Source organism: Lates calcarifer, linkage group LG12 (genome assembly GCF_001640805.2).
Source record: "Lates calcarifer isolate ASB-BC8 linkage group LG12, TLL_Latcal_v3, whole genome shotgun sequence".
Classification (NCBI taxonomy): Eukaryota; Metazoa; Chordata; class Actinopteri; family Centropomidae; genus Lates; species Lates calcarifer.
The window spans coordinates 26,296,331-26,321,108 of record NC_066844.1 but is presented as its reverse complement, the minus strand read 5'-3'; the positions used below and the strand labels follow the sequence as shown (position 1 = coordinate 26,321,108).

The 24,778-nt window shown below is 42.2% G+C and overlaps 3 protein-coding genes across 11 annotated transcripts in view; 1 reads left to right on the top strand and 2 right to left on the bottom strand.

The window, feature by feature from the left end:
• The window catches only part of arhgap9 (Rho GTPase activating protein 9), a 40,838-nt gene extending 33,670 nt beyond the window's left edge, over positions 1 to 7,168 (bottom strand). For 6 of the 9 annotated variants that reach the window (XM_018678915.2, XM_051074279.1, XM_018678917.2 and 3 more), the window contains exon 1: positions 3,828 to 4,090. The gene's annotated coding sequence lies outside the window, so the exon portion shown is untranslated. Of the gene's footprint in view, positions 1 to 3,827; positions 4,091 to 6,792 lie in introns of those variants that run through there. The other 3 variants (XM_018678911.2, XM_018678916.2, XM_018678918.2) reach the window with 3 other exon arrangements.
• On the top strand, positions 4,399 to 19,457 carry mars1 (methionyl-tRNA synthetase 1). The gene is given in 23 exon segments (XM_018678910.2): positions 4,399 to 4,669; positions 5,982 to 6,072; positions 7,232 to 7,310; positions 7,456 to 7,587; positions 8,331 to 8,406; positions 8,580 to 8,764; positions 9,715 to 9,824; positions 9,990 to 10,106; positions 10,313 to 10,516; positions 11,692 to 11,893; positions 12,020 to 12,094; positions 12,351 to 12,521; positions 12,827 to 12,922; positions 13,543 to 13,660; positions 13,857 to 14,070; positions 15,409 to 15,540; positions 15,810 to 15,914; positions 16,079 to 16,274; positions 16,965 to 17,036; positions 17,279 to 17,305; positions 17,601 to 17,663; positions 17,665 to 17,733; positions 18,331 to 19,457. Coding segments are annotated over 23 exon segments (2,787 nt in total). The 5' UTR covers positions 4,399 to 4,566; the 3' UTR covers positions 18,481 to 19,457.
• On the bottom strand, positions 19,049 to 23,425 carry ddit3 (DNA-damage-inducible transcript 3). The gene is made up of 4 exons (XM_018678927.2): positions 23,271 to 23,425; positions 21,760 to 21,821; positions 21,057 to 21,265; positions 19,049 to 20,866 (listed from the first exon to the last, which is right to left on the bottom strand). The coding sequence occupies exons 3-4, from the start codon at positions 21,210 to 21,212 to the stop codon at positions 20,084 to 20,086; spliced, it is 939 nt and encodes a 312-aa protein (XP_018534443.1). The 5' UTR covers positions 21,213 to 21,265; positions 21,760 to 21,821; positions 23,271 to 23,425; the 3' UTR covers positions 19,049 to 20,083.
• Positions 23,426 to 24,778: the final 1,353 nt, after the last annotated feature.

Below are 24,778 nucleotides of genomic sequence, written 5' to 3'. Positions count from 1 at the left end.
AAGCTTTTTGTTTCAATAAGCAGCTTTTCTCAAGTATGAGAAATACAGCATAAAATGTCTATCTCACCTCATGGTTTAACTTTCAAGTTAGTATCGAGGTATAATTCATATTTTTAAGAAAAAAAATTGAAGAAAAAATTACCAAAACAGTTTCCCAGAGCCCAAAGGTGATGTCTTCAAACTGCTTGCTTTGTTCAAAAACACTGAGATATTCGATTTCCAGTGATATCAAAAGGAGAAAAACAGCAAACCTGCTTGTCTGTGACAGGTTATTGTTTGACATTTTCTTGAATAATTGCTTAAAAGATTCACTGAAAAGGTTTGACAATCATTTTTTGTCAATCAAATATTGATTGTTACAGACACTAAGTAATCAATGATTCATTATTTTCATCTTCCATGCCTTTCTCAAAAAGAAATAAAACTAGACCATAGCACTGTAGAGTTGTCCAACCACGGTGAATTATTTTGTTGCTAAAGACTGTTTTAAAATTGAATATAAGACCAAGGCTTCCAAAATATGGATTTTGCAGGGCATTGATTTTTGTCAGAAGAAATCAAACAGAATAAAATGTGTTAAAATTATTCTATGTGATATAAACCAAAATAAAAGATAATCGTGTCTTATTCACATGGAAGGTGATGTCTGGGCATATTGTTGCTAATACCCATATAAACAGTATCAACGGACGGTGAACAAACAAGGTATTCTCCTCTCAGCGTATTCCTACAATAGCCTTTCAAAAGAAGAAAATAAAATATCACACAGAAGTCAAGAATTGTCTTTTTGAGATTAAAAAAAAATCCTTTCACTCTCTGACTGGGCTGGCGGGTTGTTGCCGAGCCTGTGGGAATGTGCGGTACATTGATGTTTCTAATGAAGAGTGCTGAGCTCCATTGATCCACCAGGGATGAGAGTGAGCTGTCAAAAGCTATCAGGCAAGTCAAAGACCCACTTTCAGCCCTGCACAGCTGAAGTGAGCACGATACTGCTGGGGCACAAGAGGAGCAGCTAAACCTCCGAAGGCAAACGCTACAGAGAGGAGGCACACATGCAGACGCAGCTTTGATGCCTACAGAGGGTTAAAGGGGTTATTTGATCAATAAAGGAACATCAGACAAATAACAATACGAGTTTAGGGTGTGTCAAACATTAGAGGCGTGTTTACCCAGGGTGAACGCAGGTCTGCTAATTAAACTATCTTCAATTTGTTTTCCAAAATGTCAGTTTCCTTCCATTTTTCCTTAAATGTGTTGGATTATATTTTTGAGGGCGGCAACTAACAATTATCTTCATTATTAATTAATCTGCTGAGTCTAAGATAGGTCAATAACTAGTAAAAAGCTCTCAAACCTTGCTAGAGTCTAGGGTGATGTCTTCTTTTAGTCGACCAAAACTCAAAAACACAAATGTTTATAATGACAAATGATGAAGAGCAGCAGTAAATCCTCCTAATTCAGAAAATGAAAGCTACATTTACTTGAAAAATTACTAAAATGATTAATCACTGATCAAAATAATCAACTTATTGTTTTATTTCTAATGTAAACTTAGTTTCCTGTTAAAGTGGGAGTGTATGAAACAGCATTCCCAGATATTAGAGGTGGTCATTTTCAGATAATATGTATCTCGATGGTGATGTCTATACTGCTGTACCTAGTGAAAGCACCAATCACTGCACAGACACTAAAAGTAAATGCAGGATTAAACTGGATTAAGAAAGAGCACAGATGTGAATGCAGGGGGAGCTGCTATACTGTTGTTGTTATATGGGAAGCTGCTTTCATACAGACAGTACAGTAGAGTGAGTAAACAGGAGATCTGGTTTGTTCTAACAGGAGTTTCCATTCCATCTTTCACCTACATGACCTGTGTAATAAACAAACTGAACCCCAGGATATACTGCACTATCATCTCAGTTCATTCACACACATGGGGGTGATAAAACAAATCATCAGCACCTCAAACCACAGATGCATAAATCTTTTTGTAATGAAAAACCTTTACCTTTGGCTCATTAGTTTTAATTCAGTGTGTGTATGTGTATGCATTATACAGCAGCTAAAACATGTTAAATATGCTATTATATCTATACTGTCTGTTGGAGTCACCCCATGCTCTTGAAAGTGTACCATGTTTAAAAAAAATAAATAAATAAATCACATGACTAGCCCTGGGTCATGAGAACTTTTTGAGACACAGAAATGGGGTCACAGGCTGCAGAAGTTGAGAAACTCTGCACAAGTGTGACCAGATTTCACTGACAGACAGCTCTCACACACATGGAGTTCAGGATTGTTCTGAGGGATCGTGTGTCAGTAAACGCTACACAGTGCTGCAGCTTTCACCTGGTCTGTACAGTACAATAAGCGAGATGAGGTTTTAACGGCACTTTGTGATCTGCCGCTGTAGATTTTTCGCACAACTGACAACCCGCACGCAACCGGACACACATCTCACGCTCAGAAAAACAAGAGTTAGACCACAGACTTGTTCAAAAATCCCAGAGCAGCAGTGTAATCAGACTAGTGACACACCACATCAGTCTCTCAATCTCACTTTGACATCCAACTGCATCCCACAACTGCAATCTGTGTAGAGCACACTAGTAATAACAGCAAACTTGTGACCCTCCTGCTAATACTGCACATGGCACAGGGCACTTTTAATCAGCAAACTTGCAACTGGAGAATAATCTTTCGAGCCTGTGTCGTCACAGGCTGGTGAAAAAGGGAGCAAATCTCCTGCTTTGCATGGACTTAAAACAGATTATGAAAAAGCAAAAATGCAATGCGTCAGTCAAACTGTTTCCATCACACCCTGTGGTTAACCCATCCATGCGCTTTCTCTGAAGCATGTAAGGGCTAACTTGCTTGCAGAAGCATGCAAATATTTCCGCATGTCGAGAGGTCTGTCATATGTAAAGTGCTGAGCGTAGCGACTCGTATCAGTGTGATGTTTGTGGTGATGAAGAATAATGAGGTCATGCACCATTGTAGTGATGACGAGGTGTTCAATTAAAAGAAATAAAGATATGAGAAGCAGCGTGTTACATGGCAGAGAGGGTACAGGGCTGAACAGGAAACTCTGATAGATGGAAAGTGTTCTTCCACAGGAAATGGTTGTAGCACGTTGGGTCTGAAAGTTGGCCGTTACTGGCTTTCTTGCAGTGCCCCAGCTGGGTTTAAGCGGTCGTGACAAAATAAGCTACGTGTGGTTTGTCGCTACAATGTGGAAAAATATGTTGTTTTGGAAAAGGTGGGCTTGTTATTTCAGTAACTGTGAGATGTACAACCTATTTATGAACCTAATGTTGTTAAATATAACTGGAAGAACTGCATCATTGGCCACAACTTTCTTGCACAAACTTCACAGCAGATGGGAGCATTATGATGTGCTGCACTGTAATTCTATTTACTGAATAAAGGTTTAAATCAGCTTTAAAATGCATACTGCCTGAAGCAAAAATATCATTTAAGTCATGAGATAGTTGTGATAATCTTCATTTGTTGTAACTGTGAATCAGATGTTAGCCTGAGTGAGGATAAGAGATTTTTTAGACCTGTAGATATGTAATAAAATAATCTAACTTTGAATGCATTTATCTTAAAGAAATGTACCCTGTATTTCACCCTGCTTATCTAATGAATCTAAATGAATATGCACTAATACTACGTGAGATTAAAATACCAATAGAGAGCATCACAGAAGCACTTTCATCTTGTCAAACTATTGTCCTGAATAGTATTTTTTGCAGGAAATAAGTTCTCTGACTCGTCAAATGAGCAGAAATCCTCTGTGTATTTGAGGACACAGCATCACTCACCTTGCAGCGACGAGATGACAGCTCAGTTGTGTTTTGGGAGTGAGATGCAGGGAGAGTAGGAGTTGCGTCTTGGGTAGTTTTCTGCGCCTTCTCTCTTGGGAAGAATTAAAAATACTGTTAAGTGCTCATCATTTACAGAGCGGAGAGCACAGAGACGAGCTCCGCCGAGCACTTTTGCAAATTAACAGTCATGCATTGGCATTAAGTTGCTCGATACAGTCCATGCTGGTACAACCTCCGGGCTCTTTAAGCGGATTAAAAAAAATAGCTTGCGCTGAATGGGTTTGGTGGTTTAAGATTGGCCACAATATGATTTTACACGGAACCAATCAGAAGAGGCGGCGGTGTGGTGCACTCGTTTAATAACGTAGCGCCGCCCAGAGTGTAATAAACAATCATTAGAGACGTATCCCGCCCGGCGGTGCTGCAGTGGAAATAAAAACAAGCATCAACCACTGTGCGACGATTTTACGCCCCGGGAAATGGCTCATGGGAGACGCAGTCCTTTAAGCAAACAGCTGCGATTGGTGGCAACGACACAGACACCGCTCCAAAACTACAACTCCGCCATTTGTAACAGAGCCGACAATGCTTGCATCAGCGTGTGTGTGGAGTGAACGGCACTCACCGGCAAAGTTACCACGGCTACTTGTCTTGTGTTAAAGTAAAAAATAAAGTCAGACAGTCGTTAAAGTCAGCCATCAGTCCCATCATAGCCGAGTAGCTAACAAACGGCCAAATGAAGCTCTTCGTAAGTGAAGGCAACCCGCACTGCCTGAAGGTGTTAGCTGCGTTAGGAGTGACTGGAGTTCAGTGTGACATCCAGTATGTCAACCACGAAGGTAAGACAGCATGGTTAGCTTTATATTCATCTGTAAATCTGACTGTAATGAACACTAACAGCAGCTGCCGTTTGGCCAAAGGCGGCACTGGCTAATTATTACATGTAACATTGATTTTTGTGGAGTTTGAGCTGAATCTGTGCTAACTGACGGTTGCTACTATGGGATAGCTAGCTAGCTATCAGTAATAACTGCCTGTCAGAGTCAGTCATAATGAATGGAGTGAGCTACCTGTATCTGCACCTGAGAATCAGCTGGAAAAGTCTCTTACTGCACATCACTGTTTTGTTCAGCTTGTTTTAACAGCGTTTGTTTGTGCAGCTTCACGTAGCCTTTGTTTATCAGCGCATAGCTACAGGTGTTGAGCCCCCACCTGTACGTGAACATACCACTTTCTTTGTGTTGTCAGAAATGGAAAATGTTTTTTTCCCGAAATAACAAGGCTAACTTGAAACTGCCAGCAGTTTTGGTTCAACATCTGACACGGTTATTCCTGTCACACAGATCAGGTTACACCCAAAAACAAACCCTGATCGATACACAGGGAACTGAAAACCTATTTGAACAGAGTGTAATATCGATTTAAACCAAAACCAACACAATAAGTTTAACACAATACATTTTTTGAACTGACTACTCCTAAAACAATACAGATGGATCACATGGGCTGTATATACTCCTGGAGACTGGTGGAATATTATCTAGATTCTCCTGGTGTAAAGGAATTAGATTCTAATTAAATGGTAATTAATCCCAGCTTCAGGCTTATGGCCTGATTGTCTCAGACATGTGAGAGATGCTTCACTCCCTGTCCCAGATGTGTGCTAGTCCTCCTTGGGAGCTGGATCACAGAGATGAATAACCAGGACCATCTGGCCTGCAGCCACAGTGCATGAATCAGTGGGCTGTGTTCAGAAATACACATAACAGTGCTATGGTTGTGGAAGTATGTGGGATGAAGTCTGAAATATTATATATTTAGTAAGGTGGATATCATTTTTTAAACGCTACATATTCATGTAGCATATTCATACTGTATTAATGCAGTGTTGATCAATTACAATCTCTGCCTTAGAATGTGTTGAAATAAATAAGATAATGAGGTTTAATGTTATGCAAATGTATATAGACGTCTATTCTTCCACTCTGAAGACACAGCAATTAAATAGAGGATTTAAGATTTGTACCAAACAGACATAGAATCTAGTCCAACTAGTCCAGAAACTCGCCCACGTGCATAACAATCTTGTTTGCTGTTGTGCATTTCATTCAGACTTATTTAAACAAACTAATGATCACTTATTTTTTTCAGAGACAGTGGTGCCCTTCCTCAGCCGTCCAGCTTTGCCAGCCCTCCTCCTGCCGAGCGGGCTGCACCTTTTCAGCTCCAATGCCATCTGCCAGTCAGTACAGTATACACACATCCTGCTTGGTCATTTATGAATGTCAGTGCCAATAAAGCAGACAGATCTGGTAGTGTATCGGTTTGATTATGTTCAATTAATAGTATAAACGAAGAAGCTCCGCTCAGTTAACTCGTGGACGTGCATCACCATGGTAACCCCCACACTCTGACGGAAAATGGCGGAATCGAACGCGTCCGTTTTTTCACAGCTGAATAAAATATGTGATATAAAAAGTTATCGAAGGACCGACATACACACACAAAAACACAGCATCCGCAATATAACGGAATAAAAACTAGCAAGACTTAGTGGTTTAGGTTGTTTTAGCGGAACTACAGTGACCTACGAGAGGCCTGTAGAGCTATAGCTTAGCTAACGAGGAGGGTAACTTCACCTAGCTTAGCATTTCCAATAATGAACCGGTGAACTTCACGGTGTGTTTTCAGGTGGTCTTGTCTATAAAAGCCTCCATAAACGTCGGAAAGACAAATATCACAACAAACAGCGACGGAGCACTTGTGTCATGTGTATCGTGTGTTACATTAGCTGCCGTGAAGCTAAGAGCGGACAGGGTTTCTCAGAGCTAGCACAGCAGCTGCAGACAGCGATATTCACAGCCCTCCTCCTTGTCTAACAAACATTACACCAAGAACAAACAGGACAAAACAGCACTGACCTACCGCCTCTGTGAAACACAGCACAACTAATGTTACTCACCTGTCGAGCAGTAATGGCGGCTTCGGCGTCTGTTTTCAGGCCTTTCAGCTCCCGGAGGTCCTTCCACTGCTGCAGTCGCACCGATATTAACGCGGATCTTCCACCTGTCCTGATAACAACCTTTATTTTTAAATGTATATTCCTCTGTGCGTTTCCTCTTAAGCTGTTTATCTGCCATTATCCCGCCTCCGCTCCATATCGTTAGCATGCACCATAATTTCCTTCGCTCTCGCTCCCGCTGCCCCCTTTTATACCCTCCCGCCACCTGTGCACGAGCACGAACGTCATGATTGGCTGCAACGGATCGCACCGGTCCACTTCATTTATAACTCAGACTTGGATACATTCCCTGAATTTGAATAAACGTGTATTACATTATAATTGCTGTCCCTGCCTTAAACACTGTGTCTCCCCCCCACACACCTTTTAAACATTTCAGATACCTGTTTGAAGTAAATGGACAAGAATCCAGTGAGCTTTGCTATCAGTGGCTTGAATGGGAGGCCACAGATCTTCAGGTAAACTCCACATAACAAAAACAGAGCTTCCTTAACCAGTGTTAAGGAATCTATCTGTATACTCTGTGTAGGGTTTAAGGATTTTTTTAAACCTAATGCCATTCGATCAATTGTAATTAACCGCTGCTTTGTCTTATTTGTTCAGCCTGCACTGCTCGAGGCTCTTCACATGGCAGTGCTGCAGGGAAAAGGTTCAGAGGTGTCTAAAGTCCTCCAGGGGCCTCTAAACTACTTGGACCAAAGCTTGAGCAAGGGGAACATGCCATATTTAACAGGGGTACAGTATCAAAATCTCCTGTTTAGCTGTTGTATTTTATATTTTCCGGTGCCCATTTAGTTGCCATATATATTTTCAAAACATTTAGAAGGCAAGAGCGTTCTCACTCACACAAAGCCTTTTCAGTCCATATAGACATTATAAAATCCAGTCAAAAGTTCATGATGCCTCTTTGGAAGCTCAGCTGAGTCTAACTGAGTGTGTGCCACATCAGGCTCCTCCGGCAACATCTCTTTTCCTCTTCGTCTTTTTTTCAGCAGCTGATGCTGAGCTAGTGATGCATTTTTAAGTTAAAAAAGATTCATCCGGGGAGGAGGTCCCTTATGATGCAGATGTGCCTGAGTGTGGGTGTCTGAGTCTGAGTCTGTGTGTGTGTGGGGGGGGGGGGGGATCAGCTCTCTGTGGTATTTGCAGCCCCTGTGGCAACAAATCATCTGCATCTGTCATATATTTCATGTGTACAGAAATATGTTTTGTTAAGTCTCTTGGTGCTCGGCATGGCTTGGAGGAGCACTGTGTTAAGCTAAAGAAAAACTGGTGAGCAAACACAGTTGCAGCAGCACATACAGTATAGTCTTTATTTAGTAAGATGTGAGCACCAACCACATTGAGGCTGAAAATAATCTCCGTCACAGTTGTTCTGCATGTACAGAGTCACAGGAGGGTCCTCTGCTTTGTTTAGGGCTTTTAGTGTGTTTAAATTGCTTTATAAAATGATGCTCATTAAACTGTTCTGTGTTTAGGAAGCTGTTTCAGTTGCTGATGTTGTTTTGTGGGCTGCACTGTACCCAGTTTTATCTGAGTCTTCACTAGCACTGGGTAAGTAGTCATACATTTTAAAATTCTTTGTTGTTGGCCACCCATGAACAAAAAGTTCCCTTTTAAATACCTTTGATTTACCTTCCTCCTTCCTTTGTTTCATCCTCATGCTCACTTTTTTTCTTCTTTTCTGCCCCCCTACTATTTCTGCCCCCCTTTTTTCCTTTTTCCAGGTGAACGCAAGTCTGTGAAGTCTTGGTTTGACCGCGTGGCTGCTATGCACAGTTGCCAGTCTGCTGCTCAGAAAGTGCTCCAGGGAAAAGGCCTGCAGGGCATGAAGAGCTACATGCAGAGGCAGCCTGCCCCTCGGAGCAGCCATTGCAGAGACACACAGCCATGCAACAGCAACCCTGCTGAGGTATCTGCCAGATCATCAGGATGACTATTAGACTTGAAGCATTCTTACTGAACAAAAAGCATTCAGAGGTGGTAACTGCACTTGTGCTCTCGCCTCAGGGAACCCTGTGAGGTTTCCAAGAAGATTTATTGTCTGTTTTTTTGCCTCTTCTCTTCAAGCTATAGATGCACAAACATGTTACAAGACGTGTTTTGTCACACGTTTCCTTTCCCACATTTCCTGTCTTTACCTCACTGAAGCATTTTTTTTCTTCTTAGGAAAAAAGTTGAAGCATTCAAAGGGTTGCAAGACTTGAATTCACCTCACTTAAACTAGGGCTGTCCTGTAGAGCAGATGCAGTCTTTGGGTGAGACTTAACCTGGCTCTATAAAAGCTAAATTAACACCTGTGTTAGGATATAGAACATGCAGCATGTGGAGGTTACATCACTATTTCTTTATCCTCTGCTCTCTCTCTCTCTCTCTCTCTTGTGGAAGCATGGGAGGATTTGAACAGCTGTCAATCAAATTTAGCAGCAGGAGTTATGGCTGCCTGTCAGAGGAGGTTGCAGGATGTGTGGATCTCAGATTGCCGAGTGCCTCTGGGTTGAAAGTCAAGAGGTTACATGGGAGTCGGTGATTTATGGGGCATGTGTAAGAATAAAACACAGTTCAAAAAAAGGAAAGGAAGAAAGAAGTGAGAGGGTGGCTCTTGATGAGAATGTAAGAAAGGGGAACACTTACAGTGAATTGTTCCTTTGACAGTTCATCATGATCAACATGATGTTTAAGACTTGGAGGCATCAGTCAGTCCAGTTATAACCCCTTATTTTTGGGCTATATTCAGAATCTTGCTCAAATGAAAAAGGATGAACCAGCAGGAATATCTTGGTGTAGAGATTACCAGCCTTCCATGTTGTTCTCAGTTTAATTCCCACTTAATGTGTCCTCTGTATCTTCATGTTTGTTTAGTGTGAAGAGGGAGAGCGTGCGGTTTCAGAGGAGGAGATGGAGGCTGCTGTTCTCACCTGGAGCAAAGACTTGAATGCGGGCCCGCTCGCTGCAGACAGACAACACCCCATGTAAGTGCTTCAGAGTGCCATTTTCCCAGTCATTATACTTCCATCTTCCATTCAGGTGATTTGCAGTTGCTTGTTGTAGTTCAGGATGTTAGAGAATCCTACAGGGATCACATCAGCTGAGATCCTCTCTCTGGACTTGATCCAAATTCTGTTTTTTTTCTTCAGTTTGCCACAGGAGGGCAAACGAAACATCCTGGTGACCAGTGCCTTGCCTTACGTCAACAATGTCCCCCACCTGGGCAACATCATTGGCTGTGTCCTCAGCGCTGACGTCTTCTCCAGGTAAAAACTTCTTTAGGTCTCAGAAAAGTGCTGATAATCCTGAAGAAAACACTGACCCTTCCAGCAAACACATTTTAATATTTCTATACTCAAAAACTTCCAGCAGGTTCTCCATCATCTTATTCTCTAATTCAACTTATTCTATTTTTCATTCCTCACTCATTCTCACTGTTTTTCTTTGTAATCTATCCGTCATCCTCTTGCAGGTATGGCCGTCTGCGAGGCTGGAACCTGCTGTTTGTGTGCGGCACAGACGAGTACGGCACGGCTACAGAGAACAAGGCCAGAGAGGAGGGCCTGACGCCGCAGCAGATCTGCGACAAGTATCACGCCGTTCACTCCAGCATCTACAAGTGGTTCCAGATTGACTTTGACTTTTTTGGCAGAACCACCACTGAGAAGCAGACGGAGTAAGTGAAGGGAAGGGAAGGAAGCGGTGTTAATGCTTTGGTATGAAAGAACACGTTTCTATACTATTACTATACACTTACTATGAAGTTACATAACACAGGATTACTGTAATCTCACAGTAGATACTGGTGTGGACGTCTAGCCCTTGCAACCATAAATTGTGCTTTACTTAATCTCAGAGATTATTGAGAATGATTGTGGAAATGTAGGTTATTGTTTACTTTACAGAGCTTTACCTAAAGAAAAGAAATCCTATTAAATTACTTTTTTTTTAATTCTGTAGGAGTGACTTGTCTGGAACCTGTCTTCACTTTATTAAATAATTTGGTTTTTAATTCTCTTTTCATAATTTAACTTTTTTTTTAAAAGGCAGCCACAAATAGAGATAAATAACAAAGGAAAGTCGATCCAAGAAAAAAATATTGGGCCCTCTATAGTAAAGTTATCAGTTTAGTAATATGGATGAAGTGACCACAGTCTGGAAGGGGAAAGAGTTTTTTCAATGTTATGGACTGTTTCTCTTAGGAATTAATGAAGCTATGAAAGTAATGGAGCGGGTGTGATTTACTGTCAGTGGGCTGTACAGAGCTCTCATCACTGTATGGACAAACTGTCAGATTACTGTTTGTTGTATACAGATAATCAAAGAGGACATGGCACAGTGGCTCTGCTGGTTTCAACTTCTTACACATGGAAAGGAGAAACAAAAGAGACGCACTTTTCTTCAATAAAAACGACTCAAATCCTTGAGCTTGAACATTGAAAAGGATTTCAAAGATGAAAACTTGTTTGGGCCTTTGCTTTGATAGAGTATAACAGAAAAGGCACGAGCATCACATTCTTTGAAAAACAAAGAGCCCACAGATTACAGACTGTGTGCTTTGGATGTAAAGTCTTATATTTTAGATTTACCAAGCTACGACCAAACGTTACTATCAGCTTTGTTTTTTTTACTAAATCAATACACCAAGCCTCTTCCCTTCATCTTATTTTTCTAGTATACTGCTCTGTTTTCTGCATATATAGCTACATATATTGACCCTGACAGTTTCTAAGTCAAAAATGTGGTCAGGCTTCAGTAACTGATCAGTGCTCACAGACCAAACACAGGCCAAAATCACACAACCCCCGAAGAATCTCCCAACCATCTCCCTCCTCTGTTATTTTTTTTCAGGATAGCCCAGAATATCTTCTGGCGGCTCCATGAGCACGGGTTCCTGGTGGAGGACACGGTGGAGCAGCTGCGTTGTGAGAACTGTCAGCGTTTCCTGGCTGACCGCTTCGTAGAGGGCACCTGTCCTCACTGCAGCTACCCAGAAGCTCGCGGCGATCAGTGCGACAAGTGTGGGCGGCTCATCAACGCTGTGGAGCTCAGGGTGAGAGGACGACTGTCCTGATCACTCACTGAGGATTATTGAGAAGATTCTTCTAAACTGTAAATTCAGATACAACATCAGGTTTAATTCGGTTGAATCAGTGTTGATCGTTGTCGTCTCCTCCAGGAACCTCAGTGTAAAGTCTGCAGGCAGACTCCAGTCATCCGCTCCTCCAAACATCTTTTCCTAGACCTGCCAAAGGTATGGGTTTCAGTTTCTTTGGTTGTCCACTCTCCAGTTTAAACAGAGCTGTGTCAGCCACAGGGATGGAGTCAGAGTAAGCCAGTTTAGTGAGCGTAAAGTAGCACTCAGACCCACGCAGCTCGCGGTAGGCAGTGTACCGCTGTGGTAATTTCATTATATAAACAGCTTTACTCTTTCTTGAGCTGCAGTGGAGAGTTAAGACATGAGGGTGTTTTGTCAGCATTTTCATTCTCTCGCTCTCTTTCTCGCACAGTTAGAGAACCAGTTAGAGCAGTGGCTGGAGAAGTCGACCAGCACTGGAGACTGGACGGTGAACGCCAAACAGATCACCCGCTCCTGGCTGAGAGATGGACTCAAACCTCGCTGCATCACCAGGGACCTGCAGTGGGGAACGCCAGTGCCTCACCCCGACTTTAAAGAGAAGGTCTGGTTTTGTCGCACAGAGTAAAACATCATTGTTCACATTACAGATGTTGCCGTCGGACAGCATTTGCTTGTTATTAATTTGGTATTTCTGCACACTGTGGAAAAGACGCTCACACCACTTTAATGAGTAATAATAAAGCCTGACTGCTCAGCTGTATCACCTGCTGAGAAGATAATGAATGCAGACACTTAATATCTAAGGTCAGGGTCCTAATTAAACATCGAAAATGACTATGCACTTCATTAACTTGTTTACAAATGCTGCAGTGACTGACACGGCCTCAATCACTTCCTCCTCCTCAGGTCTTCTACGTGTGGTTCGACGCCCCCATCGGTTATCTGTCCATTACAGCCAACTACACCGACAAATGGGAGAAGTGGTGGAAGAATCCTCAGCAGGTACCACACTCCCAACACACACGTTTACGTGTCATACTGCTGCACAAGCTCGGCACAGATTTGTCTCTTACAGCGCAGAGTGGGTCTGTTTGCGTTTTTCATTGTCCCATCTCTCCATCAGAACACAGTGGGAATAACCCTAATGTGAAGCAGCACCCTCTTTAATTCTAAATAAAAATACATGTTCACTTTTAGACACAGTAGATTTGGCTGAAAGCAGTATACTGTAAGGTCAGCGCAGGTCATCAGCACATTTGAGCTTCATATTTTAAGATTTCACACCTCACCACCTCCCACACACACAGGAACCAGTCTAGATAGCTACTTATCACCTCCCTAAATTTAATTTTACTGGAACTTGATTTAAAAGACTTAAAACCTTAAGGATTTAAAAAAAGAATCTAACATATCTTCCCCACTCTCACTGACTCATCTCATCTCCTTCCATCTAAAAGCCGAGGACTGAGCTCCTGTTATGTGAGTGTGATGGCCTGTATTTGAGTGAGACAGGGGGAGGTGGGGGTTGGGGGGAGCTGATAAGTCCTCTTTGAACTGGATGATCTCATGATGATCTAATATGATGTCATCCTCTCGGTGCACTGTTGTGTCTCTGCCACCAGGTGGAGCTGTACAACTTCATGGCCAAAGACAACGTGCCATTCCACAGTGTGGTGTTCCCCTGCTCCCTGCTGGGAGCTCAAGACAACTACACTCTGGTCAGCCACCTCGTCGCCACCGGTAATTACTGACTTCGACTGACTGCTTTCAGCCTTTGATTCATTATTTATGTTTTATATGAACAGATCTTAAACTGTAAAGGCACACCTGCTCTGTTTTCCAGTTATGTAACACAGCCATCACGAGTTACTACATCCACACTGGAAGTTAAGGTTCAGCTGTGACAGTAACTCATGCTCCATCTTCTCGATCACAGAGTATCTGAATTACGAGGACACTAAGTTCTCCAAGAGCCGCGGCGTCGGCGTGTTTGGAGACATGGCAAAAGACACGGGCATCCCGTCCGATGTGTGGAGATTCTACCTCCTGTATGTGCGTCCAGAGGGACAGGACTCTGCCTTCTCCTGGGCTGACATGGCTCTGAAGAACAACTCTGAGCTGCTCAACAACCTGGGCAACTTCATCAACAGGTTGGTAATGGTCGTATGTTTTGAAATGAAGCCCTGCTTCAAACCCCTGACAAAGGAACCTGCACCAGGCTCCTTAAAGCAGAAACTTACATGATACTTCTTCCCTGACTTTGTTTCGTTCCCTGTGTTGCTGTTTCTTTCTGTTTTAATCTTTTTCAGTTACCAGTGAAAGAAAAAATGGGGCAATCCACTTCAAGTTGCTCGCTGTTCCTACATAAGTTTGACTCAAAAGTAAATATGCAGCAAAACTGTCATCCAGTCCAATTACTAAGTTTTCAGATTGTTGTACTCATTGAAAAAACTCTGTTAGAGTGAGAACTATTACAAGAGGCTCACCCTAGTTTTCTACATTTGTTTGGGATGGCGTAATTTAGCCCCAATTACATCGCCTCAGATGATTTTTAAAAGATCAGGGTTAAATCCCACATCAAAGATTTTTCTCTGCAGCTTTTTTTTCCCCAAAGTACCTTGATCTTCAAAATTGGTCTCGGGCAGCAACGCTGATGCCTAATTGGTTCAAAAATATCTCGTAGATTGCATCCAGCCTAAGGTGTTGGAGGTAGAAAGTATTCTGCTTCAGAAAAGAAATTCTGTCCTCGCCTGGATCCAGTCACTAAATCGGTGGCGTTCAGCTAATTACTGTTTACGATTTCACCAATAATCAGCTTGACGGCTCAGAACAGGTAAATCCTGACTTAGCATTTACCAACAGCAAACATTACTGTATTGATTAGGATGATTCAGTCATTTTAACAGTAAGAATACTGTTGTTTCTCAGGATGAAAAAAGCCTCAGGGTTTAGCAGTTTAGCTAATTAAACGACTAAAACAAATCAGGAACGCAGGTCACACAAAGTTCATGCTCACACATCAGAATCACAGTTGATTGTAAATCTGACAGCCGTGTCAGAGCTCTCTGGTCAGGTCAAACCTTCCTCAGAGGCTGAGAGATGTGTAAAATATGGAGCAGTTTGTTGCGTCAGACATGACAAAAAACTTTCTCACTACGAACATCCTCCTGATGGACACATAAACCTCGTTTCAGAAATTACTGGCTCCAGACAGCTGCAGTTCAGAGGCGATGAAGGAGCAGTGAAGAGGCTCGATGCTCTGCCGTGTTAGTTTACACCAGCAGAGCCTTGGATTACATCTGGCAACACAATCTATAATTTATAAACAATTAGCAAGTCAAGTAACATGGCCTTCCCTCCTTTTTGCTTTCACTCTCTCCCCGTTTCTCTCGCTGCTCTCATATTTTTCCCTGACCCTCCTTTTTTTCCATCTGTCTCATTCAACCCCCTCTCTCCTCCTCCCCCCTCTCTCCCTCTCTCTCCTCCAGAGCTGGCATGTTTGTCACCAAGTTCTTTGAAGGCTGTGTGCCTGCGATGGAGCTACAGCAGGAAGATAAGAAGCTGCTGGCGGTGGTGGGCTGGGAGCTGCAGCAGTACATCCAGCTCATGGACAAAGTCAAGTAAGACGGCTCGAATCACACACCTGTCAGCTGCAGTGACAGACGGATGGTGTTTGAATTCAGAGGGTTTAATCACTCGTCTTTAATTAGTTTTATTCAGTGATTAAAAATGATTAAAACCATAAAAGGTAGACGGACATTTAAACAGTTTACGTCTCTGATTTGACATTTATCATAGATGTATCTGAAGGTAAAGTAAACCCGTGCTTGGACTGGGTTCAGTGAGTTCACACAACTACTTTAAATCAACATTAACTCTGTTCCTCCAGAATCCGTGATGCTCTGAAACACATCCTGAACATCTCTCGCCATGGCAACCAGTACATTCAGGTCAACGAACCCTGGAAGAAGATCAAGGGAGGAGACACAGAAAGGTGAGGTGACCTCGACCGGCAAACTCAACCTCTGCCTGTGTTCATTGCATACGAGGCAGAATGAGCTCAGTGTGTCAATGATCAGACTGACCACATGAAACTCATTCATTCACAATGTCCAATGTGAGGAGCAATGAGAGATTCAGACTGTGTGTCGTCTTCAGGCAGCGTGCAGGAACAGTGACCGGTGTCTCGGTGAACATCGCCTGCTTGCTGTCAGTGATGCTGTTCCCTTACATGCCATCGGTCAGCCACACCATCAGGGATCAGCTCAACGCCCCGCAGTCCTGTATCAACACTATGTTGCAGGGCTCTGGCAGCTTTGTTTGTACCCTGAGAGCCGGCCACCGCATCGGCACTGTGAGTGTGACCTGAAAACGGTCCACACACACACACACACACACACACACAGTTCATACATGTGTAGACGTGCAAAACTGTGGCACATCCGGCACATTGATGCAGGCTGATACAACGAGGATGCAACAGTCAGTCAATATTTCAGGACATTGTTGTTGTGTGAACACACATACACACACTTAAGAATAATAGCCTGGGCTGTGTTCCTAGGCCTCAGCCTTCGTACACCAAGTTTCTCTCAGGCCACTTGTCCCTTCAGGCCTAATTGTGGTGGCCCTGTGTCTGCAGCAGCCTGCCAACACTGCATTCAGTCTCCAAAGGCTATCATGATTCGTGACTGAGGTCTCCAGACAAGGAGCAGCAAAGCACACTATTCTAATTCACCAAGACGACACAACACGTAAACGTGCAAAACCTCTCCGACAAACCACATCCTTTATCACCAGCGTTCTCCGGCACTGGAGAGGCGACCATGATCGAAACTGGCAAATTTCTCATACGTAGTTATCTACTCACTTACTTGCATAATCCTCTTTGTTCAAAGACGAGCATTAAGCCTCCAGGTTAAATCTTCCAGCTACACTGGCCTTAGGCTGGATCCACTATTGCAAATTTTTGAGATATTTGTGCATATATTTTTTTTTTGACTTTCTACCTCTGCTTCCCCCCGCCAACCCGCTTTATTCCCAGGTCAGTCCGTTGTTCCAGAAACTGGAGGTCGACCAGATCGAGGCTTTGAAGAAGAGATTTGGTGGACAGCAGGTATTTGATGTTTATGAAGTCTAATGGTCTGTGTAGTAATAAAGGTTGACTATTTATGAATAATGAAATAAGAAAGACTTGGTAGATGCACAGCGTCTGTCAGACTGTCGTCAGGAATAAGAATTTGACTTAATTTGAGCATCTGCCAAGCAAACACTGTAAATGTTTAAAATAATGTATCAGACATCAGTCATATAGATAAATATAATCCCTCTCTAACCTTCTCCACCGCCTGCCTTTAGCCTGAAGATGAACCGCCTAAAAAAAAGGTAGAGCAGTGTTTGTTTGTGTGCGAGTTCACACTGGTTCTGCTGTGTCAAAACCGCACGCCTTCACTAACACCAGCAGCTCATCCAACGTCCTCATATTCTGAATTTCACTCTACTCATCTGTGTGTCCAGTGTGATTCATTGTCCATTCACACACACCAATGGCTCATAAAATCCCGTCGACATTTTGAGTGATGAGTGTTATTGTCTGAATTGAGGTTAGTCATTTCTAGAAATAATGGCCATCAAATCGCCTCCGATTCAAACATCTCCACGTGTCTGTTTCCGCCCTCAGACGACAGCTCAGAGCGCTGCCAGCGCTCAGCCTGCCGCTGTGCCAGCTCCTGCTGCTCCTGCTGGAGGTGGCGGCGGTGAACGGAGTGGACCCAGAAAAAGCCAAGCAGCTCGCTCAGGCTGTGGCTGAGCAGGTGAGATCGCTGGCTGGTGGCAACACACTGTTAATCTATCAACTGCAAACCTACATTTCACAAACTGAAGTCAATTTGGAATCAGTGAAAAAAAGGTCACACTCTAAGTTATATTGTTATCTGTTATTTTAATTGTCCTGGTTTTTATTAACACCAGGAAACAAAGCGGACACTGTTTTCCGTGATGAATGAAAAAGACTAAAAAAATAAATAAATCAAATGTAAACGCAACAAACTACTGGTCACAAATAAATAATTTTATACACTAGATTTAATCAGTATTTCTAGCTGGAAAATGTTGTAATGTGTACATTTGTAATTAAATAATCAGAACAGTTTTGTCTACACATTTATAAAGTTTAAATTTCCATTGTATTTTCTACCACACAGCGATGAAATATTTTCAAATTCGATGCTTAACTCTGAATTTTTCCAAACCCAGACGGACACGCGGAATTACAAACTCACAAATTGCTGCTCTAGTTAATCGTTAACTATTTGGCGAGGAAGCTGCCAGTCTCTGTTTGTCCATACATTTAATCAAATCAGATTTAGGCCTGAGAAATCGATTAAAGCCTGTCATTTTATCTGTGGCAGGGGGACAAGGTGCGAGCGCTCAAAGCCCAGAAGGCGGAGAAGGCCGTGATCACAGCAGAGGTGGCCAAACTGTTGGACCTGAAGAAACAGCTGGCTGCAGCTGAGGGGAAGAGCCCTGAGCCTGCACCTCAGAAGAGCAAGAAGAAGTGAGGAAATAAAAGGGAAAACAAAATGATGGAGGTTAGTCAGAGGAAGGGAAGAGGAGACTGGTTTGAGGAGAACGGGAACAAGATGTACACTGAGAGAGAGATGAGGGTATTAGCTTAAGGCAAAGCCGTGACAGGATCTAAGACAATGTGGTATTGGCACTGAGGACTAATGAAATGCTGGATAGGCCGACGGGGAAATGAAAACACACAAAGAGAGAGTCAAATGAATACAGCTACAGAATGGAGGGATTTTTCCAAATCCCTACACCAAAAGAAACTGATTTTATACTCTCCCTGTGATAAAGTCAGCATACGATATTAGCATTGGAAGGTGTGTTGCGCATTTAAAGGTGTTTTTTTTTTTTTTTTAAATCCTCTGGAAAATTTTTGTTTGTTTTTTTTTTTTGCCATTTGCTACAAATACCCTTTTTGGATTCAGAAAATAAATTAAGTTCAGGTAAAAACTGTCTGTGCTCTCCGTCAACATTTACCTCTGTTTTCTTCACAACAATCATTCACACACAGGTCAACAACAAAACAAATAAATAAATATGACATCACACAAAGAATTGCATTTTTTTCTTTTATTGCAAATTTGGAATTACAATGAAGGATAAAATAAACAGTATGGTAAAATACATGTATCTGATGCCATCAGTGATAAAAGCCATGCATATTATTCTACGATTAACAATTTCTGTGACTACAATGAGAAAATAACAGTGGATATGTCGGCATATTACAGTACAAGCCATTACAGTACAACTGTATATATTACAGCGTTGTATAAAAATAGTAAATCACGGTAGAACAGCTTAATAATTCTACCACAAATTCCCATATTGATAGAAAAGGTCAGCTTAGAAAGTATAGCCGGGTCCTACTTGCTTCATTTAAATACACATACACACAAGCCATGGGTTATAAAAGTAAGAAAGGGTATGAATTCTCTTCCAAAAAAAAAAAAAAAAAATCAAATCATTCTCTCATTCTCACACTGCACTGGGCACTTTCAAACTTTTCCTGAGCTCCTAAACTCTCCACAAAATTGGGGCAAATAATCTCTACTAGCCAGATTGCAGCCCTTAAAGTAGGAGTTACAATTTATTGCAAAATGGTGGGAAGGGATGACGATGAAATGCACTCTCTGAATTAAGTTCCTTTCTGTCCTACATACAAATCATCAAATGCTCAAAACTGTTGTTTCTACCATCCTGTGTGATGAAACTTGAGTTAGGCATTTTTTAAAATGACAAACATTCATCAGAACCACTGTATGATTTGCACTTAAGAGCTGTCTGTTCTTCCTTTTCCTTTATACATGCTGTGTCTTTTTATTTGCCGCATTGCTGTTGCAGCCCTTTCTCTCTGAGCCTTTTCTTGTCTTGACTTTCATCACTTTCCTTCTTCTTGCCATCTTTAGCTCTCTCTCTTTTCCAAAAAAAAATCCTCTTTCTCATAAATTATATCTTTGGTTTCCATCCTTTTCTGTCTAAGAGGCATTTCATGACCACCATGTTACACCTTTCCCCACCACTGCTTATTCCAATTCTGTAGGACCTGTCATCTTTTATTCCTGTCTTCCATCCTTATCTTTTTTATCCTCATTTCCTGGTGTTGACTAGTCTCTCTATCAGGGCTCTACGTGTCCTCTGTACTTCCTCTCCCAGCCTTTCAATCTCCGCTTTCAAGCGCTCGTTCTGCTCCGTCAGCTCCTGTACCTTCCTCTCGTTCTCCTGCTCTCTTTCTTTGCGACTCTTTTTGGCAGACGAGTAAGATGAGGATGTGCGCTGTGTGGAGGAGGCGAAAGAGGACAAGGCACCGTTGGCCCTCTCGCTGGTGGTCCTCTTGCGTTTTCCCAGGCGTGAGGACGGGTAGACGGAAGGTGAAGAGACAGGTGAGGAGGGGGAGGAACAATTTTGAGATGGCGACTGGGAGGCTGAGGAGGAGCAGGACGGAGAATCGGGGACACAGGGCAGTTCCTCCTCGCTGGCTGAGGGAGATGCGGGATGGACGTTGTTAGCCTGATGGTGTTGATGGTGGTGGTAATAATAGCCGCTGCTGATCACCGCTCCGCTCGCATCCACCATTCCCACTCCTCCTTCACTCAGCAACTCGAAGAACTCTGGAGGCAGCAGGTCGCCGCCGCCTCCAGCCGAGCTATCTCCACTTCTCCCGCTCTCAGCCTCCGCCTGCCGCTCCTCTGCAACAGCTGGACTCATGCAGGAGGAGGACGAGGAGGAGGATGACGATGAGGTGTGATGCAGAGGCTGGGTGTTGTGGATCTCCTCTGTTGCCCTCTGGACACCTTCGCCCCACGACTGGCTTCCGTCCGTCAGCCATGTCAGAGAACAACTCTCCAGAACATCCAGAAACTCTGGCTCCTTCTACAAGCACAAAGCGGAAATGTCAACATCTGTCAGAACACGTCAAAGACTTTGGTTTCAGTAAATCTGAGTGAGAATTTATTATTTTCGCAAAACAGTGAAACAAAACTTAAAAAAAGAAAACACAGTAGATGAAAACACTCACACTCATCGTAGGTGTGAAAGCCATTTCGTTCTACAAGCTACTGACCTCGGTGCATGTGGGGGCACGTGCCAGTTTTGCCCCTCCCGTGTCAGAGCCCAGAATATCCTGCAGGTCCTCATACCACGCCTCCAACTCTGCACCACACAACGGCCCCACACCAGGGGGGTACGGCGGGGGCAGGTGTAGCCACTCGGCAGTCATCTCGCCAATCAGTCGCAACGCACAGATACTCGGCCACACGGTTCACACTGGACCTGAGAAGGGGCGGGGGGGGGCGTTCACGTCACACAGGGGAGGGTTCGGGAAACGAGAAAGATGAAGGAAAGAAGGCAGAACAAACGTATGTTAGATGACTGACGCGTCACAGTGACTCCGCCTTGTTCATGTTCGTTCTTACTGTTCAGAGAGATGGTTTAAAGGTACGCAGGGATGGAAAGGTCGAGAGTATCATTACTGAAACTGCTGCAAGAATCATTTATCTGTGTAATTATTTACTCTAAGATAACACAAACTAGACCAAAGGACAATATAATGAGTTATCTGCTTAATTGTGAAATGGAATAACAGTGACACTGAGTGAGTGATTGACTGTACTGCAGAGGAATTTAAAGATTCAAAGCATTCACGTATAAACAAAATATATTTAAACAATTTCAATAAAAAAGGACAAAATTTACATTAAATTGAACAAAAAAAAAATCACAAACATGCAGCATTCAGGCTGTGAAATATGAGAAGAGCAATTTACCTTTAGAAAGTCTCTGTTAATCAAGTCTGCCAATGTGTTGGAGATAGTTTGTTCCAACAATTCTGAAAGAAAAACAATTTGAAAGATTAGTCTTAAAAGTGACATCTGAAATTTGCTGAGATTTCAGAATCAAAATGATGATTTGCACAAATATAGAGCAAGCTCAGTTTGGAAATTAAACATTAATACCAGCTTTGGAAAACAATGACAAAAATAAAATAACGATGAAAAAAATAAATTGTTGATAATTGTTGAAAATGATCCAATAAGGATGGAGAAAATAAAATTCCTGACACTTAATTCTTGTAAACAAAGAGCAGAAATGTTCTCCAGTGCGCCCCCTGCTTTCTCCGCTCCTCAAAACAGCTGGGATCGATAAACAAGTGCTTAAAAGAAAAGCGACGAGTAAATCCCAGTATTGATCTCTGCAGGGCTGACAGCCGCATCTGCTGCTTTTACTATCTGCTTACAGCTGTCCTAAGAAAAACCACTACACAAAATCCACAATAATTACTATGGTTATTGTGGACTAAGGTTGTAGCTGGAATATTATACATAAATAAGGAATTCCGCTTTTCCTCTTTGCTTTTGAAAAATCATAAAACATCCTTAAATAAATGTAACACTGGCAGGATGTGAATTACTGTGTTACAGAGTGATAATGAAAAATAGAAATCCTCTGTAACTTGATGTCAAATGTTAAACTTCCGTTTGTGAGCGACCATACAGGAACTAAACTTTAATTAGTAAATAAAACATACAGATTATTAATATCCTGTTTCAGCTGTGTTATATTCAGACTATATATTTTTATTTTTTTTAACTGGGCTACATGTCCACTCAAAGCCAAGGCAATTACGTCATGGAAATGTAAGTCCAGCAGGAAGACTGGGCGAAACAAAAGGAAACGACACAGAAAAAATATATAGTGGGCTGGAAAACAAAAACAAAAAAAGACAAAATAATAAAAACGTCTATTCATTCTGTGGTGAACAGTTACTCCAAATGGGTTTGTGTGAAAGTGTGAAAAACTAAAACAGCTGTCAAAAATAAAAAGCCGTTCAGTTTCGACTCAACAGCCCCACCAATTACTGTCAGACGCCACACACACACACACACACACACACACGGAGGAGAATAAAAATCTGTTGTACACGTTCAAATAAAATGACATCTAAAAATATCAATAATTGTTCATCCTAGCTGTAAAATTCACAAAATTATTTTAAACCGTGCGGCTCCCTCAGAAGTCCGGAGCTCAAAACTTGCTAGCTAAAAGTCCGTGTGAGCTTCACAACTTAAGCAGACAACACACAAAAACAACTGCGTATAAATTGTGATTGATTAAGACAACTGTTTTTTCTAAAAATGGCACCGGGATATCTGCCAAACATTTTTTTTCTTTCCAGTACACCACACCACTTACAAGTTAAGTAGCCGTTACTCCGTAAAACACCCGAAAAACATCGACAAACAACCAAACAAAACTATTCACACAAATCTTAACTTACCCTTTTTCTTTTATTCGCTCGCCTTCTCGACTGTCTTGAACTCGAATGTGGATAGTTTAGTAAAAATTGGCGATAGCTCATGTTAACCATTGTTCAGTCTTGACGTCTGAATGTGATTTTTCGGAAACTCCCGGCGGTGTTTATATTGAGGGAGCGGCCAACCGAACTATGCATGGGAAGGAGGATTCATCTCAACCGAACGCAAGACGCGGAAGACCGACGTTCCGACGGTCCAATCAGGAGAGCGGAGTTAAGATCTTCTCCTTGGCGACATCCAATGACGTGGCTCAAAATCAGCACTGAGGCGGGTAGTCTGGTGTCGTCGTCTCAGCTGGTTGTTCTCACTCTAGCCTGTATAGTTTGTACGAGCAGCAATTGTGATGCAGTCATAAGACGGCCAGGACGAATTTGGGGCGTATGGGAGTCACATGAAAGGAATGATGCAATGCTTGGCAACCAATTTCTAGCTGGGGATAACACCAGCAGAATCAGAACATGTTTTATTAAACAGTGTTGGCTCTAACAAAAATCTAAAAATATACATATATGCATGGATGGATATCTAATGTCGAAGAATTGTTTGTTTCCGGAACACAAAGGCTGAATCGATTTTCTCACGATTTGTTTTATTATGGTTTTTTTTTTTTAAGAAATAAAATAAAATGTTCTGTATCCATTGAACGCTCACTTGCTCGTGACGTTTTTATTAAATGTGTTGCCACCCGCTTGTTTTAACCTGACTTTGGATTACAGGTGCTTTACTAAAGTTTGTCGGGTTCACCTGCCATTACACACCTCCCTCCTTTACCCCAAAAAATCCGCGAGGAAGAAAAAAAAAAAAAAAAAAAAAAAAAAACAATAACCGCCTCGAGACGACACTCCTCCACCGGGGTCGGTGTGTTTGTGGAGGACAGGTGTCTTTTATTTGTCAGGTATTTGTGATATGCCACACACTTTAAGCACACATGGCGCAGCGGTGTCGTATTCTCAGACAGTTCATACCGCGCGCTCTGTTGCAGCTCCGCGAGATATGAAAACACGCCCGGCCGGTGGAGCGTCTGTGGCGGTGCTGGGTGTGATCCAACAGCAGACTGCCCCCCTCCCTCTCTCCCTCCCTCCCTTTTGATGTCCGGTTATATTTTCAGCTGTTAATGATGAAATTCAGCAGAATTCTTCTTTAGTCCGCGATAAAAACTTTTATTCACTGTTATTGTCTCTGATAGGTCTCTAACCTGTTTTATTTGATCAGTAACTACTGATTTATTTCGCTCTGTTCTACTGCAAATCACTATAATATGAGAATGAATCTCACAATAACAACATAGGCTGACACATCACACCAAAACAATAATATATAAGCATGTTATTATAGATTATAACAGATAAATACACTAAAAAAAACACACGTTATGTATATGAGATGCATTAAAAAGGTATATAGATATACAGTAATTCTTAAAAATAGAATTATACTAAATATTAGGAATATTTAGAATAGCACAATTCAC

Excerpts from the sequence above, each read along its gene's own strand:
- ddit3 (XM_018678927.2), bottom strand. The coding sequence starts at position 21,212 with ATGACTGCCGAGTGGCTACACCTGCCCCCGCCGTACCCCCCTGGTGTG. Across the intron at positions 20,867-21,056 it reads GTGCCCCCACATGCACCGAG|AAGGAGCCAGAGTTTCTGGA; the intron begins GTCAGTAGCTTG and ends TTGTGCTTGTAG.